At 41.4% G+C, this 21,649-nt stretch overlaps 1 protein-coding gene across 1 annotated transcript in view; it reads left to right on the top strand.

The window, feature by feature from the left end:
• The window catches only part of rtkna (rhotekin a), a 63,636-nt gene that overhangs the window by 38,152 nt on the left and 3,835 nt on the right, over positions 1–21,649 (top strand). Inside the window, exons 2-10 of the mRNA XM_083904453.1 lie at positions 9,858–10,119; positions 11,934–11,987; positions 14,880–14,997; positions 15,923–16,156; positions 16,263–16,357; positions 17,738–17,844; positions 19,205–19,339; positions 20,127–20,292; positions 20,412–20,516. Of these exons, the coding sequence (XP_083760579.1) occupies positions 9,858–10,119; positions 11,934–11,987; positions 14,880–14,997; positions 15,923–16,156; positions 16,263–16,357; positions 17,738–17,844; positions 19,205–19,339; positions 20,127–20,292; positions 20,412–20,516 (1,276 nt within the window). The remainder of the gene's footprint in view (positions 1–9,857; positions 10,120–11,933; positions 11,988–14,879; positions 14,998–15,922; positions 16,157–16,262; positions 16,358–17,737; positions 17,845–19,204; positions 19,340–20,126; positions 20,293–20,411; positions 20,517–21,649) is intronic.

Genomic DNA, 21,649 nt, shown 5'->3' with positions numbered 1-21,649 from the left:
CCCCTGCTGGTCGGTATTAGGGCTGCAACCATCAATTATTTTCATAATCGATTCGTCTCTCGATTATTTTCTTGATTAATCAAGAATTTGTTTAATTAATTAATTCAATGTCAATAAAATGTTGATTGGTGTTTCTCAAACCAAAATGATTTCTTTATGTAGAGCAAAGAAAACCCAACATATTTACATTTTAAGAAGCTAAAAAAATATCTGAAAATATCTTTTAATTATTGAAAAAACACTCACACTGATTAATTTATCAAAATTGTTGACGATTAACTTAGTAATCAATTAATAATCGATCGATTAATCGATCCGTTGCAGTCACTATCAATATACAGCTAAATCTATGTTTTGCTAGCTTAAAGAGATATCTGTCTAATTCCAGAAGAAACCAGAAATGTATAAACTTAAGAACATTGGTTATTTACATACAAATAAAAATAACACCACACTGGGTGGCTATATGTTTTTATTTTAGTAGCTAATGCTAGTGCTGTTAGCCACTCTCGCTGTAGCCCTAGCACTGTTTTAGCAAATTGCTGCTGCTAACGCTTGTGCTGCTAGCCGTTAGCAGGATAAACAAACTTTAATGCTAGTGGTGTTTGCAGTTCTAGAGTTCTGCTATCTGATATGCTGCTAATGGCTAGCAGCACAATGTTTTCTTGGGTTGCTATGAGATGAGAAGTTTTTTTTTTCTAAGAACGTTATTTACATATGAATATACTGTAAATAACAGCACACTGTGCTGATGTCTGTTGTTATTTTAGTAGCTAATGCTAGTGCAAATAGCTGCTCTTGCATTAGCTCTAGCACTGTTTTAGCAAATTGTTGCTGCTAACGCTTGTGCTTCTAGCCGTTAGCAGAATAAACTAAGTTTCTGATATCCTGCTAATGGCTAGCAGCACAGTGTTTTCATGGGTTGCTATGTGATACAAGTTGCTTTTTTTTTTTCTTTGCTAAATTTAGCACAGTTACTATGCTATGTGACATTTGTAGTTGGAACTCAGAATTTCCAATGCCGGGGAGCGTTCCAAATCCAACTCAGAAACCATGCAAACACTATTTTTAAACCAGTAATAACACTTGTGTCCTATTTGTCAAATAACACTTTGTCGTTTAAATACATTGATAAGCCTCTTTCATAGGAAGTTGCCTTATATTCTGCTTATACTCTACTGGTAGTTGTTTTGCGTATTTCTTTCATGTGTTTTCTGGTAAAAAATACTCCAAGTCTTTACATCATCATCGACCTGAGTTTTATTGCAACACCGTCGGGAGTAGTTTCTTTCACCCGGGCTTATTTCATTACCTCCTTCTGTACATGAAACACATACGCCCCGCATTCACATTATCTCTCTTTATGCACTTTATGTTCCGACTGTGCCCCGTGTGTTGCTGGAGCCCTGCTGCATCCACACACACTGCCTTTTGTGTGAGAACAGCTGGCTGCAAAGTCATCTGGGCACAGACTTGCGCACACGTCCACACACACACACATACAGTAGTTTTCCACGCAAACACTTTCTATTGTCAGGAAATAATTGAATGTGTGAGCTTCGGGGCACGAGAGGTGAGAGCGTTCACAGTCGACGCTCTATAGACATCACCGCAGTGATGACATCAGCGTGTTGGCAATAAGAATGCAGGTTTTTTGCCATAGTTACAGAGCCCTGGGTGTGTCATGGCAGAGTGTAGAGTGTGTCCTGGCATTGACCAGACGTGGTCGTACAAAAAATGAAAAAAGGCAAACAGTGAAGCCATTACTTCCATGACCATAGTACCAAACCAGTTCCCTTCACTGTTGTTGTTGTGCCCTTTCAGCAGCAGCTGGATCCTCAAACACTGGAGGGATGTTCTTTGGTGAATTGGGTCTTTGTTCGCTTTGCAAAAGCTGTATTATTTCCCCCTCAATCCGATATATGATATATGTTATACATCATTTAATACTTAAAGGCGCCATATGTAAGAATGTGGCCAAAAACAGTTACTACATTCAAATTCAAAAATACCGAGGTCTTTTAGGTTTCGTTTTCTGACCTAACTGGCAACCCGTGGTTGATGGACTGGCGCTCTGTCCAGAGTGTGACTCCGCCTTTCTCCAACATGTCCGCCGAGATTGGACCAACAACCGCCCAATCACAGATGAGACACGTTTGTGACGTTAGCTTCTCAGTACCATACATTCCTAAACTGTTAAAGGTGCCATATGTAAGAATGTGGCCAAAAACGGTTACTACATTCAAATTCAAAATACAGAGGTTTCGTTTTCTGACCTGACTGGCAACCCGTGGTTGCTCGGCAGCTGAGACTCTACTGACTGCAATGATTGGTGGACTGCGGTAGGTGGCGCCACATGCCAAAACATGATTTGCAGTCTGCAAAATATTTTTTTTTAATGCAAATATTTTGTCTGTACTGTTGTTGTTGGTGAGTTCAGTTTGTTATATGAACATTATTCCTGAGTCTCTGTAATTTTACGGCCAGTTGCTTTAGATTTATTACATAATGCACCTTTAATGCATCTTAACTTTCATTAACTAATTTGCTATTGACTCATTTTCCTCCCCGTCTTGCTTTCTGAACTTCTCGCTCCATCCACAACTGCTGGGTGTGGGAGAGGAAGACGGGAAGAGGGTGAGCTAAGGGGGGAAAGTAGCGGAAGAGGGTGGAGAGGAAGGCGAGGCGCATAGCTGTGGCCGGCTAATTGAAAGCCAGCAGTTTGTCCGTTAAAGTCGCAGAGCATGGGAGGGGTGAGGATTCTGCAACTCATGGTTATGTGTGTGTGTGTGTGTGTGTGTGTGTGTGTGTGTGTTTACGTAAAATACAGAGAAAGCTCATTTGTGTGAGTGCACGTGTTCGTGGCCACGAAGACTGGCCGATTGTGTTTGTGTGCTCGAGTGAAAAAGTGAATCTGTCAGTATTTTTCTTTACTTCCTGTCCGTAAGTATCTTGTCTGTTTTTGAAAAAGAAAACAGCCTCAGAGTCACAAAAAGGTGGCTCAGTTGTTTACTGACCTTTTTCTGCTGCTAATGCTTGTGCTTTTAGCCATTAGCAATATAAACTCTAATGCTAGTGATGTTTGTAGTTCTAGAGCTAGTTTGTCTTGCTAACGGCTAGCAGCACAATATGTTCTTTTTACTTCCTGTCCATCAGGCTTTTGTTTTTCTTCTTCAGTAGTAAAAGAAAACAACCTCAGTGTCAGAAAAAGGTGGCTCAGTTGTTTACTGGTCAGAAAAGATAGAATCTTTAAGTGATAGTGCTGTTAGCAGCTCTAGCATTAGCTCTAGCGCTGTTTCCGAAAATTGCTGGTGCTAATGTTTGTACTGCTAGCCGATAGCAGGATAAACTAACTCTAATGTTAGTGTTGTTTTAGTTCATCATAGTTCATAGTTTATCGCCAACAGCTAGCAGCACAATATATGTATATATTTTTTTTTTTTTACTTCCTGTCCGTCAGGCTTTTGTTTTTCTTCAGTATCTTGTCTTGTGAAAAGAAAACAACCTCAGTGTCAGAAAAAGGTGACTCTGTTGTTTACTGGTCAGAAAAGCTATAGCATTTTAGTGGTAGTGCCATTAGCAGCTCTAGCATTAGCTCTAGCAATGTTTTAGCAAATTGCTGATGCTAATGCTTGTGCTTTTAGCCGTCAGCAGGATAAACTAACTCTAATGCTAGTGATGCTTGTAGTTCTAGAGTTAGTTTATCTTGCTAACGGCTAGCAGCACAGTATTTTCTTTTTTACTTCCTGTCCATGAGGCTTTTGTTTCTCTTCAGTATCTTGTCTCGTGAAAAAGAAAACAGCCTCAGGGTCAGAAAAAGGTGGCTCAGAAAAGCTTTAGTCTTTTTGTGGAGGATGCAGGATTTACCAAAAACACTCTACATGACCTCTGACCTGCAGTAGGACAATTCATATACTGGTTTTAGTGGTCTGTTGTTTTCATATGGAATCTTATTTGAAATTAACAACAATAAAAGCCTACCATTGCTTAATATTTGTGAGATAAAATATGTTAAATATAGAAGTAAAATGTGTTTTTATGGATGGGTTTGTGAACTGTAGATTTATAATTAACTGAACTGATGCAAACTGTGTTTTAATTGATGCTCACTGAGCGTTAAACACTCACCGCTATGGATTAACCCTAATGCTGTAACAGCAGCCGTCTGGTCCAGTTAGAGATAGAGAGAGAGGTCACAGGTCAAGGGTCGGCCTAGTCATGTAGAACAACACATCGTAAAAACAAACCATTACACACCATCTGCAGCCGCCGGCAAATCCCCAACTGTGGCTCGTCTTAGTGTAAGTGCGTGTGTGTGTGTGTGTGTGGGGGATCACACCCAATCCACACACACACACACACACACACAAGTTAGGATCAAAACACAGAGACGTGACAGGACGTAGTGACCATCTGCTCTCTACAGAGGCGTCACATGACCTGCTGAAAGGTTACATTGTCATTTATTTATTTATCTACTGTGTGCGCGTCACGGTTTTCTTACAATTATAATAATCAGTAGAATCTTTTATATCAGTTATTAACTTATGGTGATTGTTGTCGTTGTTGTTGTTCTGTCCCTCTGACTGAGGGAGCACTTGTGTGTATACAGCAGCAGCACAGGGGGGCGGGTGGAGTGATTTGTTTGGTTTTCTTGCTCAGAAAAAGGCAAATATTTCATATATAATATGTAACATTAGACCAAAAACATTTACGTCTCTGCCTCCTTATGCCTTAAACGCGCTCTTGTCTCCCTGTTTGACATTCTGTACGTCCTCCTCCTCCTCCTCCTCCTTCTTTACCTTATCTCTTTATTTTTTCTCTCTCTCACTCCACACACAGACCTCTCACCTTGTCATCACATATATCTTCCCTTTCCCTCCTCCCCACTCTTCTCTGTCATCTTCTCTCTCTCTCTCTCGCCTGATACCCAGAATGCACTGCTTCCCTGCTTCACCCCCGTGTTTGGCTGCCGTCCACGCTGTCACCATCATCACACTCGCTCAGACTCTCCGGTCTCACACCTGCGTCTCTCTCTCCTCTGAGAAAAATCACAGTGACAGCACAGCACGTGTGCTCTTGTGCCTGTGATATTTAATGTTTTTTTTATTAATTGAATTTATTTAAATTGCATGTATGCTGTCATTTTTATCTGTAAATGTTAAAGTCAGGTCGCCGACATTGAGAGTGAGATGTAGGCTGTCTGTCGTCTATTCTCAGCGTGTTAATTTAGCTGCTATAAATACTGGACGTCGTCCTCGCAGGTCAAACCGACGATCTGTAGCAGTCGTGTCATTTTTTAGAAGATAGAACTTCATCGTCGTTTCCAAAATTTAGACTCAAAAGTGCAGCCTTTGGAGTTTATTAGATACAAAATAGATTGTTTTTCACACTGTGTCTTTAGATTTTCGACCGATTTGAACAGATAATCTGGTCAAATTATCCTGTAGTGACAGGGATTAAAGGTGCATTATGTAATAAATCTAAATCAACTGGCCATGAAATCCTCCTAATATGTCACAGAGACTCAGGAATAATGTTCATATAACAAACTGAACTCACCAACAACAACAGTACAGACAAAATATTTGCATTACAAAAAAAATATTTTGCAGACTGCAAATCGTGTTTATGTCAGGTTATGTCAGTAGAGCCTCAGCTGCCGAGCAACCGCGGGTTGCCAGTTACGTCAGAAAACGAAGCCCAACAGACCTCTGTGTTTTGAATTTGAACGTAGTAACCGTTTTTGGCCCCATCATTACATATGGCACCTTTAAGAGACGCAATTTTGCGTACAATTTTACCAATTTTATCCACCGTTTTTTCGCTTTTCTCAGCACAAAACATCGCCGAACAACAAGTTTATGTTCGATCCCAAATCCCTGGAATCTCCTCGCTGAAATCGTCGGTCTCTGCGTCTTTACTGGATCGTCCAGTCTGGATTAAAACGTTCGAAAATCAGTTATAAAGTTTGTTCCTTCTGAGGTCTCCCATGTTTTTCTAAAATCAGGTCAGATTTGGTAGAAATCCTCTGTAGTGTGGAGCAGGATATGCCATGATTACACTGTATATGATTTTCTTCGATCCTTTGCTTCAACAAGGGATTAAAAACCAAAAGTGTCAGAGATTAAATAGTCTTTTGTCAACATAATTTGTCATTCTCGGACTAAAGAAGAGCTGATCGGTCCTCTACAGCAATGTCATTTGTCAACTCATCCTTCCTTCCTCCCTTCCTTCCTTCCTTCCTTCCTTTCCTTCCTTCCTTACCTATAAAAAGGACACCGTGTATAATCTGGAGGAGTATGTTGCCTCCTCCTCCAGGTGATTGAAAAAGTGCCGTTCACCATTGTTTTATTGTGTAAGAAACTTAAATAACAAAGACTATAATGACCCCTTATGAGTTTCTATTATTATTATTATTATTACGTCAATATAAATATGTTAAATCATCCCGTGTTGAGTAAATCCAGCTGTTTTTCAACTCAGTGTGACAAAGTTTCAGTTTCTTGCCGCTAGTTCAGCCACATTTGTATGTTTTTGCGTTATGCTAGGACGTCCTAGCATAACGCACAGTGTAACCCTAACCCTAACCCAATTCCTGCCTCTAGGGGTCACTCAGTCAAAAACAATCACAGAAGACCTTGTTTGATGTCGTAAAGCAGCGTGGAATAATAGCAATACTGTCGTAGAACTAGCCACAAACGAAAATTAGCAGTTTTAGCATTAGTGGAGGCCAAGTGTGGGTTCCCGGGGGACGTCCTAGCATAACGCTCACTGTCTAATTCTTGCCTCTAGGGGACGCTCAGTCAAAAACAATCACAAAAGACATAGTTTGATGTTGTAAAGCAGCATGGAATAAAGTGCAGTTCACCATTGTTTTATTGTGTAAGAAACTTAAATAACAAAGACTATAATGACCCCTTATGAGTTTCTATTATTATTATTACGTCAACATAAATATGTTAAATCATCCCGTGTTGAGTAAATCCAGCTGTTTTTCCATGATACTCTACAGTGACTCATCGTTTTTTTGGTTTACACTGTGTGCGATTAACAGCTGTTAGCTTAGCGCTCACCGCCGCGCAGACAGGAAAAACATGGGCACCTAGCGGTTAGCGGCGCATTCCTCGAGTCGACCTCGATTTATAGTGAGCACGGTGTCCGAGCAAAAGTATCTGTGTCCAAATGTGGGTTATTTTTGTGGGTTTGTTTTTTTTCCATGTGGAAAACCAGATTAATTCCTCTCCCTGTGGGTTAGTGTGTGTGTGTGTGAACAGAGTAAGAGCTGAGACGCAGGTACAAAAGAGGAGAATAAAGACGGGGACGGTGAAGTGGAACGGAGCGAGAGAGGGCGGAGAGGGGGAGGAAATAAATGAGAAGGGAAAGTATAAAAGCTTAAATTCATAAGAATAAAAAATTCATAAGAATTGGGGCCCGAGAAAGATAAATGAGAAAGTGTCGGGCGAGGAGGGAGGGGAAGGCGCTTTTATCAGGCTGACGGAAGGGCAAAGAGAGCATTAGCGGGAGCTCGCTAATGTATCTGTGAAGAGATGCGCACTCATTCATTCATTCATTCATTCATTCATGTACAATCACTGCTTCAATCTGAGCGACAAAATAATGACCTCAGGATCAGAATTCCTGCGATTAAAGCGGTCGGCGTGAGCTGATTTTGATTCAAAAGGTGTTTGAGCGCAGACGCAAGGTCACAAGCTAACTTTGCTTCTGCTGAGTCGTGGTTTCGCTCTGGTGCCCTCGTCTACTCTGTTAAGTAAGAGTCAAGAGGTTTGTTTAAAACTCGGGAGAAAGAGACAGACTGTGTCTCCAACTCAGTGTGACAAAGTTTCAGTTTCTTGCTAGTTCAGCCCCATTTGTAAGTCTTTGCGTTATGCTAGGACGTCCTAGCCTCTATGGGTCGCTCAGTCAAAAACAATCACAAAAGTTTGATGTCGTAAAGCAGAGTGGAATAAAAGCAATACTGTCGTAGAACCTGCCGCAAACAAACATTAGCAGTTTTAGCATTAGTGGAGGCCAAGTGTGGGTTCCCGTGGGACGTCCTAGCATAGCGCTCACTGTCTAATTCCTGCCTCTAGGGGTCGCTCAGTCAAAAACAATCACAGTAGACCTAGTTTGATGTCGTAAAGCAGAGTGGAATAATGGCAATACTGTCCTAGAACCTGCCGCAAACGATAATGAGCAGTTTTAGCATTAGTGGAGGCAAAGTGTGGGTTCCCGGGGGACGTCCTAGCATAACGCACAGTGTCTAATTCCTGCCTCTAGGGGTCGCTCAGTCAAAAACAATCACAGAAGACCTTGTTTGATGTCGTAAAGCAGCGTGGAATAATAGAAATACTGTCGTAGAACTAGCCACAAACGATAATGAGCAGTTTTAGCATTAGTGGAGGCAAAGTGTGGGTTCCCGGGGGATGTCCTAGCATAACACAAATTGTCTAATACCTGCCTCTAGGGGTCACTCAGTCAAAAACAATCACAGAAGACCTTGTTTGATGTCGTAAAGCAGCGTGGAATAATAGAAATACTGTCGTAGAACTAGCCGCAAACGAAAATGAGCAGTTTTAGCATTAGTGGAGGCAAAGTGTGGGTTCCCGGGGGACGTCCTAGCATAACGCTCACTGTCTAATTCCTGACTCTAGGGGTCGCTCAGTCAAAAACAATGACAAAAGACATAGTTTGATGTTGTAAAGCAGCGTGGAATAATAGAAATACTGTCGTAGAACTAGCCGCAAACGATAATGAGCAGTTTTTAGCGTTAGTGGAGGCCAAGTGTGGGTTCCCGGGGGACGTCCTAGCATAACGCACAGTGTCTAATTCCTGCCTCTAGGGGTCGCTCAGTCAAAAACAATCACAGAAGACCTTGTTTGATGTTGTAAAGCAGCGTGGAATATTAGAAATACTGTCGTAGAACCTGCCGCAAACGAAAATTAGCAGTTTTAGCATTAGTGGAGGCCAAAGTGTGGGTTCCCGGGGGATGTCCTAACATAACGCTCACTGTCTAATTCCTGCCTCTAGGGGTCGCTCAGTCAAAAACAATCACAGAAGACCTTGTTTGATGTCGTAAAGCAGCGTGGAATAATAGAAATACTGTCGTAGAACTAGCCGAAAACGAAAATGAGCAGTTTTAGCATTAGTGGAGGCCAAGTATGGGTTCCCGGGGGATGTCCTAGCATAACACAAAGTGTCTAATACCTGCCTCTAGGGGTCACTCAGTCAAAAACAATCACAGAAGACCTTGTTTGATGTCGTAAAGCAGCGTGGAATAATGGAAATACTGTTGTGAGTTAACCATGAGTGTGAGAGTGAATGTCCAGATTGTCCAGGGTGTACCCGACCTTTCACCCTATGTCTGCTGAGATTCATGGGGACGATAAAGTGGTAGAAGATGGACGGATAAAGCAGAATAAATGAATAAAACGCAAAAACCAAAGACAACACAATGTCTAAGTTGCCGTAACCACAGACTGTGAATCTTGGCCCAGTTCAGATGTAGTTTTGGATTGAATTCACCTTGTGTTTATGTGGACGTTTATGTGTCCATCGTGTCTGACAGCTTCATCGTCTATTCTCCGTGTGGTACTAAATGATTCAGCATGTACACGTCTGCTCAGCAGGGGGTGAGAGGGCAAAAGGCCGTGAGTTGTGTATTTTCTCCCACACTGTGGGACACACCCGAGTGAACTCACACACACTCTCACACACATTCTTCAATCCACCGCGGGGCCTGTAATCTGATGCAGACTCGCGCTCCGTCATTGTCTTTCATTTGTCCTTTATTAACTCCTAAAAAGTCCGTGTACGCTCTCGCTCACATAACTCTCTCCGTGTTTGCGTCCCCGCAGGACAGCGACATCCAGAAGAAGATCGACCACGAGATCCGGATGCGCGACGGCGCCTGCAAGCTGCTGGCCGCCTGCTCCCAGAGAGACCAGGCGCTGGAGGCGGCCAAGAGCCTGCAGACGTGCAGCACTCGCATCATGGCCTACATGTCCGAGCTGCAGCGCATGAAGGAGGCGCAGGTCATGCAGAAGGTCGCGCGGAGGTCGTCGGACGCCGGGCCCATGGACGACAGGCTGCCGTGCAAAGGGAAAGTGGCCATTTCAGGCAAGTGGGGGACTCTTGTGACGGGATTTATTTACATTTTGTGGCTGTGGAATTTAGTTCTTATGCCTCTTTTTCCAAGATGACTCTCACTTTTGATATCTGGCAGTTATTTAAAGGTGCATTATGTAATAAATCTATAGCAACTGGCCGTAAAATCCTCCTAATGTGTCACAGAGACTCAGGAATAATGTTCATATAACAAACTGAACTCACCAACAACAACAGTACAGACAAAATATTTGCATTAAAAAAAACATTTTTTGGCATGTGGCGCCACCTACCGCCGTCTACCAATCATCGCAGTCAGTAGAGTCTCAGCTGCAGAGCAACCACGGGTTGCCAGTTACGTCAGAAAACGTAAAACCTCGGTATTTTGAATTTGAATGTAGTAACCATTTTTGGCCACATTTTTACATATGGCACCTTTAACAGTTTAGGAATGTATGGTACTGAGAAGCTAACGTCACAAACGTGTGTCTCATCTGCGATTGGACGGTTGTTGGTCCAATCTCGGCGGACATGTTAGCGGAGGCGGAGTCGCACTCTGGACAGAGCGCCAGTCCATCGTTTTTGAATTTTCAAGATGTCACAAAAGGTTGTTACTCTGTCAGTGATTCTCAAAGTGTGGGCTGCGGCCCCCTAGTGGCCAGTGACGGGTCTCACATGGGTTAGGGTCGTCATTAAATAATAGGTAAATAAATACTTGTAGTTTGCAGTTTTGTAATTAAGTTTTAAATTGGTGTAAACGATCTAAGATAGACTTTTAAGAGATATGTATAAGGAATAGAACAAATTCATGGTGTTTAGTGAAAACAATAATATAATATGATATAATATTGATCCTAGTCTCAGAATTCAAGGTTTGGGTTTGGACCTCAGAGGATCGTACGTTATATTTGGGAGTGGCTGCTGTTTTTGTCAAATTCTTGGGGCTTTTAATTTGAAATGCAGGGAACGTCTGCCATTTTGCTTAGTGTTTTTTAAATGTAATAAAAAAGCAGCTCATGTCGGACACAGGGTCAGACTGGACGTCTGTCTCTGTGTCTCTTTGGGAATGAATCCGTCCGCCTTTATTGATCACAGTGTAGTGAAGAGCAGAGATATATGGGTTTGATATTACCTTTATATTTAGCACAGGCATTTGATATCAATGAAGATATCAAGGTTTCACTGTGTTATTGTGTTATTGTAGTTACAGTCGCAGGTCGTAATATGTGCAGGGTTTGTTTGTGTGTGTTTAAAATCGATCGATGAGATCACGTTAAGCATTGTTTGTATGAATTGTTTAATCCAGTTCTACAACAAATGATGCTGTAAAAGTAGAAATCTGTCATTTTGAACATGTTGATGCACATAAACACATAAGGAACTCTTAAATTTGACCTAATTCTAACCACAAAACCACGTCTTAACCCTGAAAAAGGCCCTTTAAAGATGTGAGGACTAGACTGTATGATTTATTTGTAAGTTTTTTGGTCTTCATAAACTACACACACACACAACTGTTTTTATATCGTAGTGAGGACCCTCATAGACATAATCCATGCACTAACCCCTTACCTGAACCTGAACCAAAGAGCCTAACCCTAATTCTAACCCTAAAAAAAGCCCTTTAAAGTTGTGGGGACCAGACAAAAATGTCCTTACAAAGATATAAATGCATGTCCAAACACACACAGACTTGCATAGATATTCATCTGAGGACGCTGCTTTAGGCCTGAACAAAGGATTATCCCCGAGGATGAACCATAACCACAACTCAAAGCACTAGTTTAACGCCTCTCGTCACGTGTTTTTTCTGTTTGTCTTCGCAGATCTTCGTATCCCTCTCATGTGGAAAGACACGGAATACTTCAAGAACAAAGGAGGTGAGGAACCGAAGCAGTGACGGCGTATTATTAATGATTTATATCTGTATAAGTGTGTGTGTGTCTTTGCAAAAGTGTCTTTTAAAAAGTGTGTGCGATTCCTCCTCTTCCTCCTCCTCTTCCTCCTCCTCTTCCTCCTTCTGTGGAGCAGAAGTCATCACTGGCTTCAGGGTGAAAAAAACATACCCTCATATTGTTTCATATTTCAAAAACATGCTGACCCTGAGACCCAGAGAGAGACTCAACACAATATTGTGTATCCTGAATTGTGCATTAAGGTTAACCTGTGTGCGGTTATTATTATTATTATTATTATTATTTCTACAGCATCTCCTCCTTCTCTCTTCCCTCTTCTTTGTAACTTAAAGAGAATGAATCCTGGCGGCACGGTTGCATCTAAACGAACTCCAGAGACAGGAAGTACCTTAGAGGACGTTTAACAAAGCTTTAATGAGGCCGTTAGTCGAGGTCATTAAGCACGATGAGGAGACTTTAAAAATCAAACCCAGGAGGAGCGAAGCGTCATCGTGCCAATTGTTTTTTTTTGTGGTTTTTTCCGTTTGTGGACAAAACGAGACATTCAAGAGAAACACCGATCAACGTTTTTTAACATTTTCTGACATTTTACGGACCAAACAAGTACCGTGTAATCGTCGGATTAATCAATTATAGTAGCAGTAGCAGTGTTGGAACAGTAGAATTGACTCATTTGAGTCTTTTTCTAAAGAAGTTTCTGACTTTTCAGCTTCTTAAATGTGAATATTTTCTGGTTTCTTTGCTCCATTTGACAAAGAAATCATTAAAAGTGAATATTTTTTATATATATGTGGACAAAACAAGACATTTAAGAACATCATCATTTCTAGGTTTGACAAACACCGATCAATTTTTTATGGATTTTATGGATCACTTCAAGATTCCTACCCTTGTCCTTGAAAGTTTTGGAAAATCAATAGAGTCATTGAAAGTGCTTGAATTTTGTGCAAGGAAGAAGTGAAGTGGATATTTAGGTAAATGTCTCCCTTGTTTGTTACGGCGCCACCTACTGTTTCACGCCTCCCCCCACTGCATTGCTTGAAGGACAAACCATGAAGTCGTGATTCGTAGCGCCGTTGTGGACACTGCAGAACAATGAGCGAGTAAAGTTACGCAAGAGAGCGCAAATGATGATTAGTGACGTCTGGGAAATGGAAAAAACAAAAGAAAATCAAACATATTGACCAAGATTCCAAGGACGATCACTTGCCGCTCCCTCCAATCTTAATCTGTGTCGGCACATTCAGGCCTTGAATTTGAGCGAATTGGTCCTGGAAAGACATTAAAAAGTCCTTGAATTTGATGTCAACCAAGGTCTGGAGACCTAAATGTGAGTATTTTCTGGTTTATTTGCTCCATTTAACAAAGAAATCTGGTTTGTGGACAAAAACAAGACATTTGAGAAGATCGTCGTTTCCAGGTTTGCTCAAACGATTCATCGATTCATTGATTGTGAATAATCTGCTGTGGACATGGACGTCCACACAACGTCTCTGTCTCTGCTAACCTTGACTTTGTCAGAGAACAGAAAAATAAAAAGTGCCCTAACCCTCAGTTCCACACTTGTGTAATTGAAGAGGAGAAACCCTGGAATAGACTAGAAGAGAGATAGTGGACTCGTCCAGGGTCGTGTTATTTATATTACAGCGGTGACACTCGAGGTATTGTTTCCACCTGTAATGGATGCGACGGCGCTCCGCTTCCCCGTAAATTACTCTCAGTTCATTTTTCACAAGGCCCGAGTGTTTTCCCCGAGAGTTTATCTGAAATGTATTTATAAGGCCTGAGTTTCTGCCTCTGCTGCTGTTGTTGTAGCTCTCTGCGGCTGCTGCAACATTAAAGACCGTTGAGCTTTAGCGTCGGCCACAAAAACCGGCAAATAATGTCTCCTTTATTCTTACTTTACACATGTGAACTATTGAAATGTGGCCTATAAATGTTGTGAGGGTGTTTTCCCTCAAACCAGGGGTCTCAAACTGAAACTACAAAAGCACTCGGAGAGCACAGCCCCCCATGAAATAGCTAAATAGCTAAAATAGATAAAAAATAGTGATGGCATCTACGGATCACGCCCAAATTGTCATAATTTGATTTGAATAATCACTTGTTCCTGGTCCCATTGTGGACATTTCCTGAAAATTTTTAATCCAAATCCGTCCGCGACTTTTGTAGTTATATTGCTAGCAGACAGACAAACAAACACCGGCGAAAACATATACCTCCTGGCAGAGGTCAATGACCTGGAGGCTACGTGAGGTTCACGTCTGGTCAGTAGGGGTGAAGTAAAGTGAAGAAAAGCTCAGCTGTGTGAGGAATAACAACTGCCGATGTTAGCTTAAAATGATATTGTGCTAATTTCCAAGTAAAAGGTGTTTCTTTTGATACGCGACGACATATTGTCCACGATAAAAAAAACACATTAATGATGCAAAATATGTAAATAATAAATAACTAATCAAAAACAAACATTAAAGTGCCGGGCCACATGAAATCGATTGAAGGGCCGCATGTGGCCCCCGGGCCACGAGTTTGAGACCACTGTTTTAAACCCTTTAAACCCGGGACGAAGAGAAGAATATAGTGATGTCGCATGTCTAATTAAACGGCAGAATCTGGGCTACGAGACTGATAGAAATTGGGAAGCACAAAAATTATTATTATTAAATTATCTTTAGTGGAGCTGGAAACCGAAACACCAGATGTTTACCTATTTCCTCTCTTGCCGCCTTCTTCTTTCTCCTCCTACAACTTGAAAACAGAAAAGTTACATAAATTTTGAAGGCTGTTTTGTAGCTGTTTTGCGTTATTAAAAATGTTATTTTTGTTCTTCTTCTTCTTCTGTTTTTTTTCCCGCAGAGCTCCATCGATGCGCCGTGTTCTGCCTGCTGCAGCTGGGAGGAGAGATCTTCGACACGGACATGGTCATCGTGGACCGCACGCTCACCGACATCTGCTTCGACAACGCCATCGTGTTGTAAGTCGCTCACGTGTCGCCACCTAATATGTCGTAGAATTTCAAAATAAAGGTCTGTTTTTTGATACGAACGACAAACGGTTCACAATATAAACTAATCTATTATTAAAAACATACAGGGAATAAATCATTATGTCTTGATATTAAGTTGAAGACGTCTGCTCTAAAGCCACGGTTCTCAAAGTGTGGTTCGTGTACCAGAAGTGGTACGCGAGCTTCCTCTGGTGGCCCTTAAATAAATTAAATTAAATTAAAGAATAATTAGAGTCACTTTATCTTTATGCTCTATCTCGGGATGTAACGGTTACTGGTTTTCACGGTTAAATTCGTGACGGTGAAGGTCGCCATTTTAGCTTTAATCGCCATGGTAACCACGGTCTAACTGCATTATTATTGGTGCAATGTGTTTATAATGACTCTTGTTTTATTTAAATGTTTGAATGACTCATTCAAGGTTTTATAAGTGTGATTATTGTTAATTGTTATTTGTTTATTTTGCCGAATTTTCATGTCTTTTAGTGTATTTAATGTCTATTTTGCAGAATTTTGTTGAGGTTTTTGGATTACGATTCATTTTAATAGAGAATAAATCAAAAATATTGGCGAAATTATTTCAATCTATCACTGAATCAGTGTTTTTTCTATATTTTTGAACACATTTTAACGATATATAACGTATATGACGTTCATTTTTGTCACTAATACCACAGTGTGAAATGTTCTTATCATTAAATCCTTCGCTCCATCTTTATCTACTGTCACTAAACCAGCGTCTGCCTCTTGAAAAACGATGATACTCCGAGAGCTGCACATTTTCCCAGGTTGTTCCTGGTATAAAAAAAGTTTGAAAAACCTCTGCTCTGAAGAAAAGAAAACATGTCTGACAGCTTCATTCATCATCCTCGTGTCTCTGTGTGTGTCTCAGCTCTGATGCCAGCCCAGGTTTCCAGCTGCGCGTGGAGCTCTACAGCTGCTGCTCGGAGGACGATTACTCGGCAGGGAGCACGCCGAGGAAACTGGCCAGCAAGCTGAGCTCCTCTCTGGGCAGATCGTCTGGGAAGAAGCTGCGAGCGTCCATGGAGCCCGGACCCTGCAGTCCTGTCAGCAACGGCGGCGGCGGCGGGGCGTCTCCGCTCCTGCTGCCTGTTCCCTCCGTACCGTGAGTCACAACCTCGGAGTGATTTTTTTTTTCCCCACCGAAGGCATGAAAAAACACCTCAGACTATTCAGCCCTGTAATAAATCCTGCTCTTCTGTTGTCCACAGAGGCCCAAAGTACCATCTCTTAGCTCACACCACGCTGTCGCTGTCACACGTGCAGGACAGCTTCCGCACTCACGACCTCACCATCTCAGGCAACGGTGAGTGGCAGCGGCCGTCAATCCGTCTCTGATGTTGTTTCACTTCTCTGCTCCGGCTACGTCCATATTTTCTGTTCGAAAGGAAGAAATCTGCTACGGGAACACGTGTTATCCACTTTATGGTGTTGTTTTCGAGCCCTGCTGTGGTCTTATGTCCAGTCATACTATTATTTTGGTTAAAAGAGACAATACAATAGACGGAGGTCCACATTCTCCAGTGACAGAACCCCATAGGGGTCGAAAAAATTACATTTTCAGAGCCGGAAAACAGTTTCAGAAACAGGTTTTCTCAATCCAGGTCCCGGGAACTTCACTGTCCTGCCTGTTTTAGGTGTTTTTCCCCCTGCTCAAACACACATGATTCAAAAAGCAGGGAAACATAAGATAAGAATGTTTAAAAAAAAAAAATGAATTTAGGCGTCATTTCAGGATATCTCCATAATATCCACAAATAAAAAAAATAATAAAAATGACTCTAATGACTGTGTGTAATACATACTCCAGGCCTGTATTTGGCGCTGCAGCGCTGCGAGAAGGAGACGCGTGTCGTGTGCAACCCTTTTTTTTTTTTTTTTTTTAAATAAAGTTTTATTCAAATAAGTACAAATTACATTGTGTACAATCACAGAAACAGAGACAGGGCGTCTAAGGAGAGAAAATAAAAGTGCATAAGCGATATGAAATTCTAAAAGAAAGAGAGAAATGGGATTATGTGGGATTATATGACATCATCGTTTGTCTACGGGAAAAAGGCAAGGGTGGTATTTTGAGATTATCCCACGTTTCGGGGCGTTTCCGGAACGCTCGTTCGATGAGTGGATTCACCTCCACAGCTCCTCTGACTTGTTGGCCGTTATTTATGGTGACGGTAAATGACAGAAGTTATTGTTTCATTAAAGCAGAAGCAGCTCCATGTGTATGATAATAAAATCTCTTCTTCGCGTTCCTCTTAATCAACTCCTGTCGAAACTGTAACGGCTGCTAATGAGGGAGATGAAATGATGATTGTGTGGATGCAGAGACTCTCATTCTCTGAGTCTCCTCCTCCTCCGTCCTCCTCCTCCTCCTCTCTGTGACAGACAGCCATATATCGTCAAGGTCACAGTGATAAAGGCTGCGTGAGCCAGTGAGGTAAATCTGTAATGATGTGGGCTAACAAGGGCCCGGGCCCTCAGTCAGTCAGTCAGTCAGTCAGTCAGTCAGTCAGGCCCCTGGTGTTTTATTCATTGGCCCTTCAGCACCTGCTGTAAACTTTCATTGCTTCAACTTCGGTGACACTGGCTGCAGCTGCCAGTCTCTCTCTCTGTGTGTGTGTGTGTGTGTGTGTGTGTGTGTGTGAGATTACAGATTATAATGGTGTTTGTGTGTGTGTGTCTGCAGAGGAGTGTTCGTACTGGCTGCCTCTCTACGGCAGCGTGTGTTGTCGCCTCGCCGCTCAGCCGCTCTGCATGACCCGGCAGGTGATGAGCGGATGTTTGAAGGTGAAGGTAAGTTTGAGGGTGGGAGTGGGAGCGATGTTTTACGGGGACAGAGGAAGTCCCAAAACGTGAGCGGCAAAAAGGGACCAGAAAGGTGAATAATCTCATATAATCGGACATTTGAAGGTCGTTTTTTCACACCTAATAGTCCGCTAGTCTCGCTATGATTGAGGGTTGCAACATTCGGCAACCTTTATAACTGTATAATTTAGCATGTAGCATCGTGCTTAGCTTTACGGAGGCCGCCATTTTGTGCCGCCCCGTGTTACCACAGACGAAGCAGTCAAAAAATTTAAGCGGGCGTTTTCTACGCGAATAAGGAAGAACATGGTCCTTTCTGGTACGTGAAGCCCACCGTAGTTCCTTTACGTCGCCGTCAGATGTCATTTTTAGTATTGTACGGTCATTGTTTACGCTCTTTGTGCTAACTAGCATGCAAGTAGCATGCTAGCCCTTTATTACTAAATATTAAGCACGTATTAACACTTTATTTAGGAAACATCTTAATTCATGTCATAATAGAGGTAGAATAAGGTGTTGATAGGTATATATATATATATATGATTAATAAAGGTCTAGTATGCTACTTATGTTAGTAAGCACTTAGTTAATGGTGAATATGTGTTCCCAAATGTAAAGTGTTACCGAACATTCTTATGTGTAGCGTGTCCGATAAACGGTAAAACTTTTTCCGTTAACCCTCACAATGCTAGGATGCTAATAAGGGCTAACAGTAAAATTTTTACTGTTTTTTACAGTTAGCCCTCATAATGCTAGGATGCTAATGAGGGCTAACCTTAAAACTTTTACCATTAGCCCTCATAATGCTAGGATGCTAATGAGGGCTAACCTTAAAACGTTTACCATTAGCCCTCATAATGCTAGGATGCTAATGAGGCCTAACAGTAAAACTTTTACTGTTTTTACCGTTAGCCCTCATAATGCTAGGATGCTAATGAGGGCTAACCTTAAAACTTTTACCATTAGCCCTCATAATGCTAGGATGCAAATGAGGGCTAACAGTAAAACCTTTACTGTTTTTACCATTAGCCCTCATAATGCTAGGATGCTAATGAGGGCTAACGGTAAAACTTTTACCGTTAGCCCTCATAATGCTAGGATGCTAATGAGTTCTAACAAGTAAAACTTTTACTGTTTTTACTGTTAGCCCTCATTAGCATCCTAGCATTATTTTCTGGCATTTTATGGACCAAACAATGACTTGATTAAATGAGAACATCATTGACAGTAGTTGTAGCTTTAATAAATATAAAACAGTGTGATATAAAGCCGTATTTTAATGGCTTTTCTCTTCCTCTGTCTCGATCTTTCCTCTGGCTCCGCCTCCGCCTCCTCCTCCTCCTCGCAGCAGTGCGCCGCTGACCCTCAGAGTTGGACAAAGGTCCACGCCGCGCTGAAAGGAACCAGCCTTTTCTGCTACCACCGACAAGAGGACGCCGAGGCTAACGCCGTCGAGCCGGCGTTCACGATCGCCATCAACAAGGTCAGAGAGAAGTGGAGGAAGTTTGTCTGGATAAAAAAATTGATCCAATGTCAGAGAAAACACAAAAGGCTGTCTTTTGTAAAACTTAGAGGTGTAAATATTCAGCAAAGACTTAAAAAGATTTGGACAAAAGAGGCGCGTTTAAACGCTTAAATCAGTGTCAGATATCTTATTTCCTGTCTGTGGACTTCCCTCATTCCTTCCACAGTGACTCACTGAGTCTTTTGTGACCTTTGACCCCATCACATCAGTTCTCTGTGTGATCTCTTTGTAAGTCAAAGGATGTCTGGATTCTTCTGAAGCAGAGAGAAGAAGAGGAGAGGAGGAGATTTGTGTGTGTGATGAGTGGAGCAACAGTGCCATCTAGTGGATCCTTTACAGACCTGTAGAGACGGATGAGGAAGAAAAGTGGAAGAAATCTCCACTAAATCAGAGAGAATTTGACTTAAGCCCATGTCTAATTTTCACATTAGCACAAAAAATGCTGCTATTTCATCATTTTATCGTATTTTGCTAAATTAATTATCTTCTTTTCTTGTTGTTTTTAGGCCAAATAACAGAATGATGAAGTAGATTGGAGTCATAAAGTGTATTTTTGTTGATGTTAAGTGAGGAAAGTTATGTCGGTTTATTGATAAAAAAAATGTGTTAATGGGCGACAAGAGCTTAAGATTTGTGACCATGTTTCACGGAATTCAAAATAAAAGCTTGTGTTGTGACGATTTAAATGGATTAAATGTTCTACCATCATTTTAAAAGCAGACGTTTTATGATTCCGTGGTTCCAGGAGACCAGGATACGAGCGTCGGAGAAAGACCCTCAGAGTAAAGTGCAGAACATCTGCGTCAGTAACCAGTACGGAGGCGAGGAGGTCACTCACACTCTGACCACGGAGAGTCGCGAGGACACGCACCGGTGGATGGAGGCCTTTTGGCAGCATTTCTACGACATGAGTAAGCAATTTAACACGTTAAAATATAGAAAAAAAGTCAAATTTTACCTTCTTAAATGTGATTATTATTATTTCTGGTTATATCGTGTTAAAGGTTATTGCTTTGTCACTGTGACGCAGGCCAGTGGAAGCAGTGCTGCGAGGACTTGATGAAAATTGAGCTGCCGTCGCCGCGGAAACCGGCGCCGGCCACGCCGAAACAGGGCTCCCTGTACCACGAAATGGGTAAGACATGGACAACTCCTTTTTTTTTACATGTAAAAGTAAGAAAAAGTAAGGGAGGACAGAGACAGGAAGCTCTGAGGCTGCTCTGCATGTGTCCCTGTGCATGAGAGACGCTGCCGTAATCCTTTTCCTGATGTTTCACACTCACTCTGCTTTACTGTAGATAGACGTGTGTGTGTTTGTGTGTGTGTGTGTGTGTCTTTATCTCTGACTCACTGACTGACTCTCTCTGTGTTTTCTCTCTTTCTCTTTCTGATTTCCCCCCCGTGTGTCCTTTTTAATTCCATGGCTCCTTGGCTTTGTGTCCTTTGTCTTTTATTATTACCCTCCTTGTATTAAACTCATCCTCATCATCATCATCATCATCATCATCATCACCCTCGAATGATTCCGTTTTGTTCTGCCATCACACGTACCCACAACATTCATTTCCTCGCCACGTCGATCCTTATCCTTTTCTGTTTTTTACACACACTCTCACTCCTCCTCCTCCTCCTCCTCCTCCTCCTCCTCCTCCTGATCCGCTCCACGTTTCCCTAACTCCTCTGTGGCAGCTCCTCTTGCCACACCCTCCTGTGAGGGTCTCCTGCTGCAGGATAACGCCGTGTCCGCCGAGATTCGCGCTCTGCTCTCGTCCTATTACAACGACAGGTGAAGTAACGCAGGAGCAGGACGCTGCTGGACTGGGTTCATCATATATGTACATACGTATATGTATATACATATATATATATATATATGTATATACATATACATATACATATATATATATGTATATGTATATACATATATATATATGTATGTATGTATGTATATATATATGTATCTATATATACGTATATATGTATATATATATATGTGTATGTATGTATATATATATGTATCTATATATACGTATATATGTATATATATATATGTGTATGTATGTATATATATATGTATCTATATATACGTATATATGTATATATATATATATGTGTATGTATGTATATATATATGTATGTATATACACATATACATATATGTGTGTGTATATATATATATATATATACACATATACATATGTGTATACATATATATACGTATATATATATATATACGTATATATATGTACGTGTATAAATATACATATA

Source organism: Microchirus variegatus, assembly GCF_963457635.1.
Source record: "Microchirus variegatus genome assembly, chromosome: 18".
NCBI classification, from domain to species: Eukaryota; Metazoa; Chordata; class Actinopteri; order Pleuronectiformes; family Soleidae; genus Microchirus; species Microchirus variegatus.
The sequence above is the reverse complement of the archived record's forward strand: the minus strand, read 5'-3'. Positions and strand labels throughout refer to the sequence as shown.